The 12,376-nt window shown below is 43.3% G+C and overlaps 1 protein-coding gene across 1 annotated transcript in view; it reads right to left on the bottom strand.

The window, feature by feature from the left end:
- The window catches only part of GRIK2 (glutamate ionotropic receptor kainate type subunit 2), a 1,042,171-nt gene that overhangs the window by 633,513 nt on the left and 396,282 nt on the right, over positions 1 to 12,376 (bottom strand). The window contains exon 10 of the mRNA XM_073789463.1: positions 11,579 to 11,985. Coding sequence (XP_073645564.1) covers positions 11,579 to 11,693 — 115 coding nt within the window. The 5' untranslated portion in view covers positions 11,694 to 11,985. The remainder of the gene's footprint in view (positions 1 to 11,578; positions 11,986 to 12,376) is intronic.

Raw genomic sequence — 12,376 nt, 5'->3', positions numbered from 1 at the left:
ACTATGCAGTTGTGAAAAATGGAACATTTTAAACCACAGAATCTCCGGGTTTGGGAATCAGGAATTTAAATTATTTAAAGCTCTTTCCATTCTGATGTGAAACAAGGTTTGGGAACCATTGATCTGATCAAACTTGCTTGAATTTATTCTACAGAATCCCTATCTAAAACAGACGTTTTGGAGGAGACAAAACAATCTAGATTTTTAAAAGGATAGTTGATGTATGGAACAGTAAAAGGAAGAGAAATGCATCTTAGAGAACAAGCTGACGATGAGTCATTAAAACATCACCCCCAATCCCCAGGAAGGCTTCTTGAGGGATCAACCCAGAATCCTCAGGGAAAGATGACAGAATGGAATACTGCCCTGTCCTTCACCCACTGGAAGCAGGATCTCAACTGCAACTTCACATACTCCAACATCAGTTCTGCTATGATGCAGAACTGCTTCCAGAAACCCCAAACCAGACTTAAGACAGGGGAGTATTTTTCAACCTGCATTTAGGCCATTCATCCTTTGGATTATCATAAAAATTTGAGACTGCCTCTCCTTCATCCAACCCCTGAAAGTTAGAAATCAGTGCTCCAAACCTTATTATCCTCAACATCCAGGAAATTTTCCTAATAAACTTCATATCCGAAGTTTTTAAAACTTTTTAAAATTTTTCCAAATATAAAAATGTATTATAAGTTGAATACACTTTTCAAATGGTCTCCTGGATGCTCTAATGTGGCACCACTGGTGTGGAGTTGAGCGGGTTCCTCATCTCTCTCTACTCACCTCTATGCTGCTTCCCCCAACACTGGGTTAGAGCTTATAAAAAAAGAGCCAAAAGTAATTCAGAAGGGCCTTAAGCAAGAATGATGAGGTGAGTGCTGTATGGGTGACACCAGAGTCTGTCGAGACTTAAAGAGTAAGTCCCGGAAAGACTGCCTAGGACAGCTCCTTGATGAAGATGCCAACATCACCAGAGAAAAGTCCCCCTTTTCTATCCCAAACAACTGTAGTAAATCTGAGTGTTTGTGAAACTTTCCCGAATCAATACAGTCACTTGTGTACCTACAAAACTTGAATAATAGCTAAAAGTTCATAACAGGCAGATGGATGAAGAATGAAGTATATATAAAACCAGGCACAGCTTTTCAGAAAATGTTTTTAAACATAAATTAGAAAGACTATACCGTTGTGAAAAAGTGAAAAATCTTAAACCACCAGACTTAGCATGATTTCTTTGCTTATTATTTTGGCTTTTAGTTGTGATATGTTTCTTACTTATATTGTGGATATTTGATAATGCCAATTAAATTCCTGATATACAGAGAAGGAAACTATGGACTTGCTCTTCTGTCAAACTACCAACTCAGAAGAAAGTTTGTTCTATTAGTCAATAATCCTTTTCAACATGTTCATAATCGCTTCAGGTGCAATCCAAGGAAGTCTATTCAAGAACTGTTTAGAAAAGACTATTGAAAATGTTTATGCACATTTTAAGAAGCTGAATGAAATATACACAAGTGATAACAAATTTGACCTTGCTCTACACATACACAGTAAATGAACAACTACACCTTCAATCCCCAAAGTCCTTTTCTACCAATAAGCCCAGAGTTCTATGCATTTTCCTATTAATTCCAACATTATCCTTGGAAGTTAGATAACAAGTAATGCCCATTATACAGAAATAGACATCAAGACCTAATGAGATTTAATTATTTTTCCTAATTTACAGCCACTAGATGACAAAGTCAAGAGTAAAATTCCTAGCGTATACAGGTCTGGGGTCCTGAGTTCATACAGAATTAGAAAATATCACTACAATGAATTCATTCTACTAAAATTGTTTTTAATTTTAATTTAATTTTAAATTCTGATTTGAAATAATTTTATTATATATTATATAAAATGATACAATTATTATATATATACATACATATATATATGTGTGTGTGTGTGTGTGTGTGTATATATATATATATATATATATATATAGTTTCAGGTAATGGAACTCTCTTGGAATTAGACAAAAATTGAGAATGCCTTACAGGCAATATACTATATCCCTCAAGGAAGCTTAGGGTACTTTTAAATAGTCTTCCAATGCATTCTCCTTTAGATAAACTGAAAACTTTTCCTTGCTTAATCATTTGATCTGGCCATGTGTTAAAAAGATATTCCTTTATTTCACTTAAGAATTTCACTTAAGAAGTATCGTGATTCCATATTACTTACTGGTAAAAAGAAATGAACCATGAAGTCATGGAGGAACACAGAGAAACCTTAAATACCTATTACTAAGCTAAAGAAGCCGACTTATAAAGTCTATACACTGTATGATTCCACGTATATAACATTCTGGAAAAGGCAAAACTGTGGAGAGAGTGGACGGATCTGTGGTTGTGGGGTGGCGGGGGGTGGGGGTGGGGGTGGGGGGCAGGGAGGTAAGGAGGGGGAGGTAGAGCACAAAGGATTTTTAGGACAGTGTAACTCTGTATGATACTCCATATGGTAGATACATGCCATCATCCATTAGCAAAACCCACGGAATGCACACCCAGAGTGGATCCCAGTGTAAACTATGGACTTTGAGTGATACTGATGTGTCAATGTAGGTTTACCAATTGTAACAAATATACCACTTGATAGTCAGGGAGGCTGCTGTCTGTTTAGGTGAAGGGGTATATGGGAAGTCTCTATACCTTCTGCTCAAATTTTGCTGTGAATCTAAAACTTCTCTAAAAAAAACAGTGTTTTTAAAAATCTGAAGAAAAGAAGTATCCGTGATTCCAGACCAAGAACTTTTTAAAGGTTTCAATGATCAAGGACAAGGGTGGGTCCTTTGCTTCCATTCCAATAACACAGAGAAAAGACTTGATCCACTTATTCACCATCAAATGTAAGCAGCAGACTGAGAAACCACTTGACTGCTTGCTGCAGCCCAAGTCAAGCCCATCCTTTCACTTTCAGTTGCTTTCTAGGGGGTGACAAACAGGAGAGGAAACCCTATAACCTAAATATTAAAGCTCTGAAAAAGCAAGGCCTTAACTATCCTCTGATAGGGCCGGTCCATTCCCTATCCCAAAGCTCACCTTCTTAACTTCTGCCTAAATTCCTTTTCTTGTTCTGAGTCTTCTGCCAATGATATATTTCCGTCTTCTTCCCTATCACACATTTTTTTTCTTTTTTACAGGTCCTAGCCGGAGTCTAATCTCGCCTATAAAAATGCAAACCCACAATAATCTCCTTTAAACAACATTGTATATATTTTCTGCACTACTCAATTTGTACTTTAATATGTCTTTTCTCTTTAATTGGATTACAAACTCCTTGAGGTCAGAATCTGGGTCTTAGAACTGTATTTGCCTGGCACACAATATGTATTCAATTACTATTTGATGAATAAATGGATGTGGTCAACATTCTGGACACAGGGAGAAGAATACTCTGGCAGGCATGGGAGAGGGGGATGGTAGGGGCTACAGACAAAGGCGACAAAGAAAAGGGATAACCTATGGAATAATGTTCTATGAAAGAAAAGGTGGAAGAAACAAAGGAGGCAAATGTCTAGGGGAAGCTACCAGAACCACTGACTCTTCCTAAAATTGATGCAAAGCACAGAGAATCAGAGGCTACCCTGGAAAAATAGCATAATTCACTGAAAAACACCACTCAACCAGCAGTCAGGATATTCATGTTTTGGTCTAAAATCTGACACTAACTAGCTGTGACCAGAAAAAGAGATTTAACTGCTCTTGGCAACTCATATCTAAACCTAGGATACTAGACTTGATCTCTAAAGGTCCCTTTGGCTCACATATTACATGATTCGATAGTTTTCCTTCATCTTGAAAGAGTTTTCATTTCATTTCTTCTGGGCAAGGAGGGGCGTGAATGCACTAAAAGGTATAATAAACAACACAATATGGAGGCTTTCGTTGGTAGAAAGATGAGCAGGATTAAAAAGACAACATAAAACAAACTAAATGCCTATGATGATACTGAAGCAGAACACTTCTTTGATATTTGCGTTGCTTATTTGATCATTTTAGCTGAGCAATATTCCCAATGTGATAGGTCAAGGACTCAGAGTGAGGCAGAGCTGGAGATAGAAGTGGGAATTAGAGGCAACACCTTTCAAACACTTGCTTTCCTTCAATGATGGAAAAGTACCTTGTTGATTTAAAAGGGTGTGAAAAGTATTTAAAGATCCTTTTGATTGGGAGGAGATATGTCAATGTAAGAATATCATTGACATCTGATTTCAAATCATCACATATGCTCAAAGACTTGGACTAATACAAGCAAAAAGATCAATTTACAACGCATTGAAATGTCTGGCAGTAAAGCTAGAAAAGACTGTGTATCAAACAGCATTTGGCTTCCCTCTTTTTTCAGCCTCCCCTTCACATCAGTGCTAATCACTCAGCACTCCCTCAGTACCTGGAATTCTCTTTTATATCTGAGCATCTCTATCACAGACAGAATCGACTGATCTAATAAACTTATCCTAACTTTACAGTCTAGGGACTATGTGCTCTCCCTTTCAGAATATACTTGTCTTAAAACAAGGCCCCGGAAGAGGGCAAATGCTAAACCAAAAAGAAAGACTGATAGAATTACATGTATCCGTGGGAAAAACATCTGAAAGCCACAACGTCCCCAGACCCTTTCAGATCTTTACACATAGCTCTGCTGTCCAGTGACCTGTCTCTATTAAAAGAATGCTTAGTTTTTAATTAAGGAAACGAAGGATTCAAGTCAATCGATAGGAAAATGCTATATTTGAATGCTGTGGTAAATGAAGAAGAGCTTCAAAGCCCAAATATAAAAATAAAATGGAAAATAAAAAATTTTGCAGAAAGATCTTAAGGGTCTTCTCTAACCTCCCATTCAGTTTTACCATATTAGTTTTATCTGATAAGCTAATTGTCACTTTGAAAACATAACAGTATAAAACGTTTGGCCCTAATGGTGTGAGGCAAGAGACAAATAAGCCTACTTGTTCAGGGATCAATGAGGAGTGGGGACGTGGGGTGGGCAGGAGGGTGAAAACTGGTGACTCTGAGGCTCCCTCCTAACCAGCTGAGTGCTTTCGGTTTGGTCAACTTGGAATTTTTTTAAACAATTTTTTAAATTATGTACAATCAAAATTGGAGAGATTTTTTATATAAAAACTTGGGTTTGGGTGTTTTTTTAGAATAATCAAAGGAACAGACAACTTTGAGAGGACAATTTCACAAGGCAAGAAGCAGTTGGAAGGAACAATCCCATGAGAGACTGAAGCTTGACTTTCACCATGTGAAAATGAGAACATTAAATGTGTTCTCAATGTGAAGCAAAGAATTGCCCTTTTTCCAGGGGCAGAAGGAACCTGAATGCACTAAAGTATGGTAACCTGAATGGATAAGTTTCATTAAGGAAAAACAAGGGCGGGATTAAAAAGACAGCATGGATCCTAAGTCAGATACCTATGACTCTACTGAAACTATAGAAGAACATTTTTTGAAATTATTTTTGAGGTTTCTCTAGTACAGATAAGCATTGCTTATAAGAAAAAATTGCCAAAAACAAAACTTTTAAAGAAAAGTCAAATTTGTTCTTTTCAGTTACTGAAAAGAAAGGATTTGTCATCAACACTTACCCTCAATACCCTGGATCCTCTCAAAGAATTTTACACGTCTTTTGTTTTTGAAATAAGAAAGGTATATAATTCCATTTATGAAGTGAGCTCTTAAAAATATTTCCTTATTTAAACTTGGTCCTCAACCTAAGTTCACAGTATATGGTGAAGGTCTAAAGAAAGCTTATTTAACCTACATTGATAATGCATTAATGAGTCTTTTAAAGCGATAATATTAATTCCCCAATCTTCAACCATAAAGACTATATAGTGCTAATCTGCCTTGCCCTTTCGATTAAACTTGTTAAGGGCATTCTATTTAGTCAGCACAGGGAATGGGCCATTAAAATTCTTGATCAGTAAGAGTTGTGTTCAGTGCTCTGTTGTTTTAAATTCCATTAAATCCAAATGGTCTTTATCGCCGCATGACCACCGTGACTTCAATCAGGCAATTTAATTATCTTACAAAATTGTCAGCAGAAGCAGCAAAGAAAAACAGGAAGCCCTATGACGTTATCAGATTGAAATCTCCCTCTTCAGTGTTTAATCTAGACCAATCAATAATGATGATGTGCACCTACTTCCTTCTCTTTCAGGGGATTCTGACCTTACCTTTCATGCTAAGATTTAGGGTTTAAGATTCATTTTAAGCACTTCTAGTACATTGATAACTGGATTACAAATTGAAAGTCCACAGAAGACAAAGCTTCACCACCCAAATGCAAAACAATCAACAATTCCATTTCAATACTTTAGACCATCCTACCGAGGAAAACTTCAGATCTCCTGCAAACCCCAGGTATTATGGATGCAGTAGATTAAAGCCTTAAGGCTATTACAGTTGAAAGACAGAGAACTACTTTCTACTCTGATGTGTAAAAGTGGACCTCAACAATTTCCAGGGAATCAATGGAATTGGAGCTACAATAACACAGTAAAATCCTAAGAACAGAAAGAGAAAATAAATCCCTCTCACTTGAATTTCTACCACAAAAGAGCAAGACATTTATCAGAAATTTTGATAATTAAAAGAAAATCAAAGATTATGTCATCATTATCATAGGCAACCCTTTATTTAATGGTCAATAGACTTGAAAAGGCTCTGATAACCAATGATACATCCTGTGTTTGGTTTATGTTATGTTCCTCCTTTGTGTGGGAGCAATTCACATTAACTTTCCTGTGCTGAGTAAATGTTGAAACAGTGTCATTTGAGAATTCAGAACTGAACACACTGCAGTGATCACTTGAATTAAGCTAAAAAGCAAAAGGTGTCTATCTGAAGAAATGTCTATTGACATATAAACCCTTGTTCACTTCTTAAAGACAACCTCACACAGCCAGAAAACATGTTGAGTCCCATGTGTCTTGGTGGAGAAGAGGTGCTATTTCTAGAGGACAAAAAGATCATTTTTAAGTCATTTTCTGAAACGAGTGTGCCTCCGTTGATGGATCACATCAGAGTTATTCTTTGAAGCTTTAAGAATAAGTGAGAACTTACGTGAAAAAAACAGATCAGATTCTTTTTCTTTTCTTTTCTTTTTTTTTTTTTTTTTCAGCGTGGCCGTTGTTTTGGTGATTCTTGGAAAGATTTCCCTCCCCTGCTTTCCAGAGCTCAGCTGAGCAGGTGTTCGGGCTTTATCTGTTTCAGACAGTAGCCTCTATTACTCCCCCATCCCCACCTCCCAAGAGCCACTTTTCCAGCTTCCAGCTGTAAAGCCGCTCCCCCCCTCCCGCCCACCTCACCTAAAGAAGAAAAATCTCTTCCAAAGATCTTGTAGAGAGTGGCAGCTTCTAAGCCCAGCCAATTCATTCACACTCCTCGATATTGTAGCACATCTGCTACTAATGATTCTATCTGGGAGCACATGGGATAGCCAACAAATAGGGGGATTTCCATAGGAACACTTTCCATTCCCTCTCACTCTGTGGGTTTTATAATCTGGGCTGGCCCTGAGCTGGTGGCCTTCACCTTTGGCATGTGCGCAGGGAGGTGGCTAAGCGCTGTGTCATGGAGCCAGCGCACAGTGCCAAGGAGGTCCGAGCGCGTCTGGGGGTAGACCTCGCCTGGGAAGCCTTTTAAAAAAGCCGTCCTACTGTAACGCCGAAGAGAAAAGCTAGGTCGAAACATCTGAAGGGGATGAGTGGCCTACCACAATCTCAGCTCCTCTGAAAGGACTGTCTTGGAGAAGCTGCCCACGAGTTTGGGAGAAAGTTTGGGTTCCTGTCTTCGCTCTTGGCATTCTAACTGCCATTTCAGATAAGGAATTTGGAAAACCCGATCTCGAAGATCGTAAACAAGTGGTGGCTTGGGAAGCGATTCCTTAAAGAAGATGCCAAAGCCGCCCAACCCCCAAATTCCGAGACGGACTGCTAGCCCCGCGTGGAGCCCCGCCCGGAGCTGGCTTCTACCCCTTCCCACGCTTTCCCAGGAGCAGAGGTCGAGCGAGAAGAGAAGGGTGGCTAAAGTAACAAAAGAAACGTTCAAGTACCTCGGAGCCACTGTGGTGCTGGGAGACCTTGGAATTGGGGCTTGCGCCTTCGCCCGTCCAGCCGCTAGCAGGGCCGGGCCGCAGCTGCGGGGAAACAAAGGTGCCTCATTTACATTGCTCGGCGCCGCGGGCTGCCGGGCGGGAGCGCACCCGAGAAGCCCCGCGGGGGGCGTCGCAGGCTCCGTGCCTGAAAACGACGACCCCAGGACTTCTGACCTGACCTGCAGCGGGGAAACTGACCCTCTAAGTGTCCAAGATCCACCGTGTCCCCCGACAACGCGTCCGCTGGGTGGTCGCCCTGGAGAAGCCAATCTGGGCCAAGCCAAGATCAAAGGCGGGGAAACTGACACGACCCACCCACGGCGCGGCGCCGCCCGCCTGCGGGCGAGGAGCTGACCCTTGGCTGACCCTCAGGTCGCTCCCCCATCTCCCCAGGCTGCCTGGAAGCTTCGGGAAAGCTCCCTGGGGTCGGCGCTCGGGGGACTTTCTCTAGAAGGTGTTTACAAAGCGGCTTCGGAGTAGCAGGCCCTAGTGGGCAGCCCCGAGGCCAGGCAGGATGGGAGGGGGCGCCAGGACACAGGCGCTCGCGGAAGCGACTGCAGGAAGTTTTCCTGGGGACCAGAGAGGAGTCATTGTGCCAGAGTGTTAGACTTGCTTCGCTAGAGTGCATTTGTCCGCGCGCGCGCGCGTGTGTGTGTGTGTGTGTGTGTGTGTGTGAGAGAGAGAGAGAGACAGAGAGAGAGAGAGAGACAGAGAGATTGAGCACTCGGAAGATGGGCAGGGGTGGCGAGGGACTCGGCAAGCGTCAGCACCCTAGGCTGCTCCCCGATCCACACTCGTTGGTAGGAGGACGCAGGCTCAAGCCACAGCACTAGCGGGAGCAGGGGGAAGGCCAGCAGAGAGCCCGTAAAGGTGGTTTGCCACCACCTACGGGAAGAGGGCTCGGGGATGGGGCGGCCGCCGCGCGGGGCCCCGCGGTTGCCATAGCGCCGCCGCAGAGGCGCCCGGCGGCTGGCACAGGCCAGCCACACCGGGGTCGGTGGGGAAGGGGCTGGATGCCACCTCCTCAGTAGAGGCGGCGGGTCTCACTCGCACCCCAGGGGCAGCTGCTTCACCAGCGATTCCAACCCCTTCCCGTCCAAGGCACTGGGCCTGGGATGAGGCTCTGGTTCGCCTTTTCAGCTGAAGTTGAAAATAACCTTTCTCAAGAGTGGCTCATATGGGCGCAACCAATCTCCACCCCACTCAAAACATGTTTTTCCCAGAAGAAAATAAAACTCCTGCCATTGCATCAAAACATCCCCAACAGGTAAATGTTCCAAAGATTATCATGTATACAGTCCTTCACCACAGCTCAGGTCAGAAATCAGAGAAAATGGATCTCCACGTGGAATATGTTCGAAGTTAATGGAGAAAATAACAAGTTATCTAGAAACTGGGCTGTTGGTTTAAGGTAGCAAGGCACAGGTGGGAAGGTGTCTGCCTACTCCCCCATTTCTTACAGACATTCTTAGTAAGCACTGGTCTAGGAAAATTTATTCTTGTGTGTGTGTCAGCTCTTTTGGAAAGCTGCTACACACTGCTACAGTCGCCAAGATTTTTAATATGAAGATATGAAATGATCAGCGAATGTAACAATCTAATGATTCAGCACATATTATGCTGCAAGACCAGAGCAGCAATAATTAAATCTTTAGAGTACTGGTGGCAGTCTTCCGGCTCCCAGACTTCTTTTTTTTCCCCACCCAGTCCTCAAACGCATTAAGACGCACTCATTCACAAACACACTTCAGAAGACACCTCAGTATTCCAAATAAGTAGGTTGTACTACTCAAAATATTGGGCAAAACTACCAAACTGGAGCACTTACCATGCTTGAAGCAGAACAGCTGAACACACACACACATTTCCAGCAATACAGGGACCTGTTTAATCTCATCCAAAGAAACAAGCATTCCTGTGGACGCTTGTTGCTAAGAGCAACGTGCTTAAGTACCATCTAAAGGCATGAAGAAAGCAGGAAAACTACTACAGCAGGAATCCAGTTATAACTCATTGTCTTTTCTTGTCATTACCAGTCTTCTGGACTCCAGGTGTGTCTATGTGTTGGTGGGGGAGGGAAGGTAGGGTTCCCTTTTTCAGTATGTGAAAGAATTCCTACCCTGGTTCCACAAAGCCTGAGATAGATGATGAATTTTATCATTATAGAAAAAGCATATTGGAAAAAGGCAAGAGAGAAGATGTTGCTGACATAATAGGAAGTACAGGCAATCACTCTTCGATTTAAATTTGACTGAGTGACTTAATGTATCTGCTTTTATCTCAAAGACATATACTCAGGATTATACGGTTTCCTGCACTCTTTGGTCTAAATCCACTCGAACTGTCAAAGGAGGCACCCACAGTGGAAGCGTTTACCCTGCTGGCTTTCTCCTCTCTGGCTCTACTTAAGGGAACTTTCCCTGACTAGTTCTACTGAAACTCCATTGGCCATCGAAAGCGGCTGAGCGTTGCCCACGCTTCATTTCCTCCAAGCAAATCTTCTGACCAGCGTTTCCACCTGAGTCTCATGTTTAGATTCCTTCGAGCCCCAAGGAAACCTGATTCCTTAGGAAAGCAATGGGTTCCCCTCATATAGAACGGCCACCTCGGCTTTTTTTAATCATGCTACAAGTGAAATAAAGATGCAGACTTAGACTCCCATACACAGACTCCCTCCGCCCCAGTCACCACTGGTCATCATGTATTATTAGTCCAGGACGCTCAGTGAGAAACCTGTGAGAGGAGGACTCACAAGTTTAAAACAAACAAAAACTCTCCCTCACGATGCTATTTCTCTCAAACAGCAGCCTCCCCTTGTTAAGTAGAGCCTTCAGCCTTACAACAATATCTTTAAAAGCTCCGCGTACCCATAAAGGCACCAGGGATGGAAAAACCGGTAGAATGAACCGAAAAGGCTCTCTGATGACAAATCAAAACGGTTAGCGCCTTTCACTTGCGGACCTGCCCAGGTCCCAGGCGGAAGCGGACAGACGCCAACTTGCCAAAGAGTTACCAGATATTAACTCATTGGCCGGGCCATCTGAGAGGCGTGTAGCCCCAGCGCGCAGGTTCTTGGGGAAGGAGCAGCGGGCCAAGCCGGGAGGCTCCCGGGGAGACAGGAGGGAGCAGAGGCAGTGGCCGTACCCCCAGCGTCATTACCGTCTCTGAGACTGGCTACCATGGGGACGCAACGCAGCCACCACTACCACACACTGACACTCACTTCATCCTCCCGCGGCTAATTTTTTTTTTTTTTTCAGTAAAGGGGTGGGGTGGGGAGAAAAGAAATGAAAAGCGCAGTGGGTCCTTTCAAACCCTGGGGTCGAAATGCACGGAACCCACCCGCCTAGAGGAGCGAACACGCCTGTTTACATCCGGCTGCCTCTGAGCCAGATACCAGGCGGTGGAGAGGGATGGGGAATCTTACCAAATCTTAATACATGCGTGGTTCCTTGAGAATATCCAATCCACAGTAAGCACAGCAGGAGTTTAATGGTGCGCCTGAAGACTGGATTACTTAGAATCGGGGAAATAATCTTCATGGTGTTTCTGTGTCCACACGCGCGGCACCCACTTCCCCGATCTAGCGTTAGGCTCCCGGTTCGGGTAGGAATGAGGATGCGTCGAGTGGTGGCCGCAGACACGATCACGGCATGGTCACAGACAGAGAAAGGAGTCTCCGCTTCCCAAACCCATTAGCAATCACTGCATGTTCTTCACTCACTGCGCCAAGGAGCAACCTTCCACTGCAAGGGATGGTGGGACATCCATGTTAGTCGGGAAGCATCCGGGAGAAATCCAGCACGCACACCCACAATGTCCGGCCGCGCGAGCCTGGGAAAGCAAAGGAGGAGGAAAATCAATAGGAAGCCCAGCCTTGGAAACCGCCGAGGCGTCGGTAGCGAGCCACAGTCCCAGCACAAAAGGCGCTTTGCTCGCAAAGGTTTTGCCAGGCCCTATTCTACTGCACTGCTGCACAGCTTCTGACGTGAAGCCAAGATTAAGTGAGAAAAATTGAGATAGCTGCTTGCCTCTTAAGGCTTCCTGCCAGCGAGCTTCCCAACATCTATTATGCAACCGATCTGGTCGCCCACCTTGAGCTGCAAGGAAGAAGTCGGATTTATCTGCGTGGAAAAAAAGTGCATTTATTTCCAGTAAGAGTCTTTACTAAGGTAGTGACGGATGTATGCAAGCGGACTTCCTACATCAACTGATGAATTTTAAT

This window comes from Tursiops truncatus, chromosome 12, assembly GCF_011762595.2.
Source record: "Tursiops truncatus isolate mTurTru1 chromosome 12, mTurTru1.mat.Y, whole genome shotgun sequence".
NCBI classification, from domain to species: domain Eukaryota; kingdom Metazoa; phylum Chordata; class Mammalia; order Artiodactyla; family Delphinidae; genus Tursiops; species Tursiops truncatus.
The sequence above is the reverse complement of the archived record's forward strand: the minus strand, read 5'-3'. Positions and strand labels throughout refer to the sequence as shown.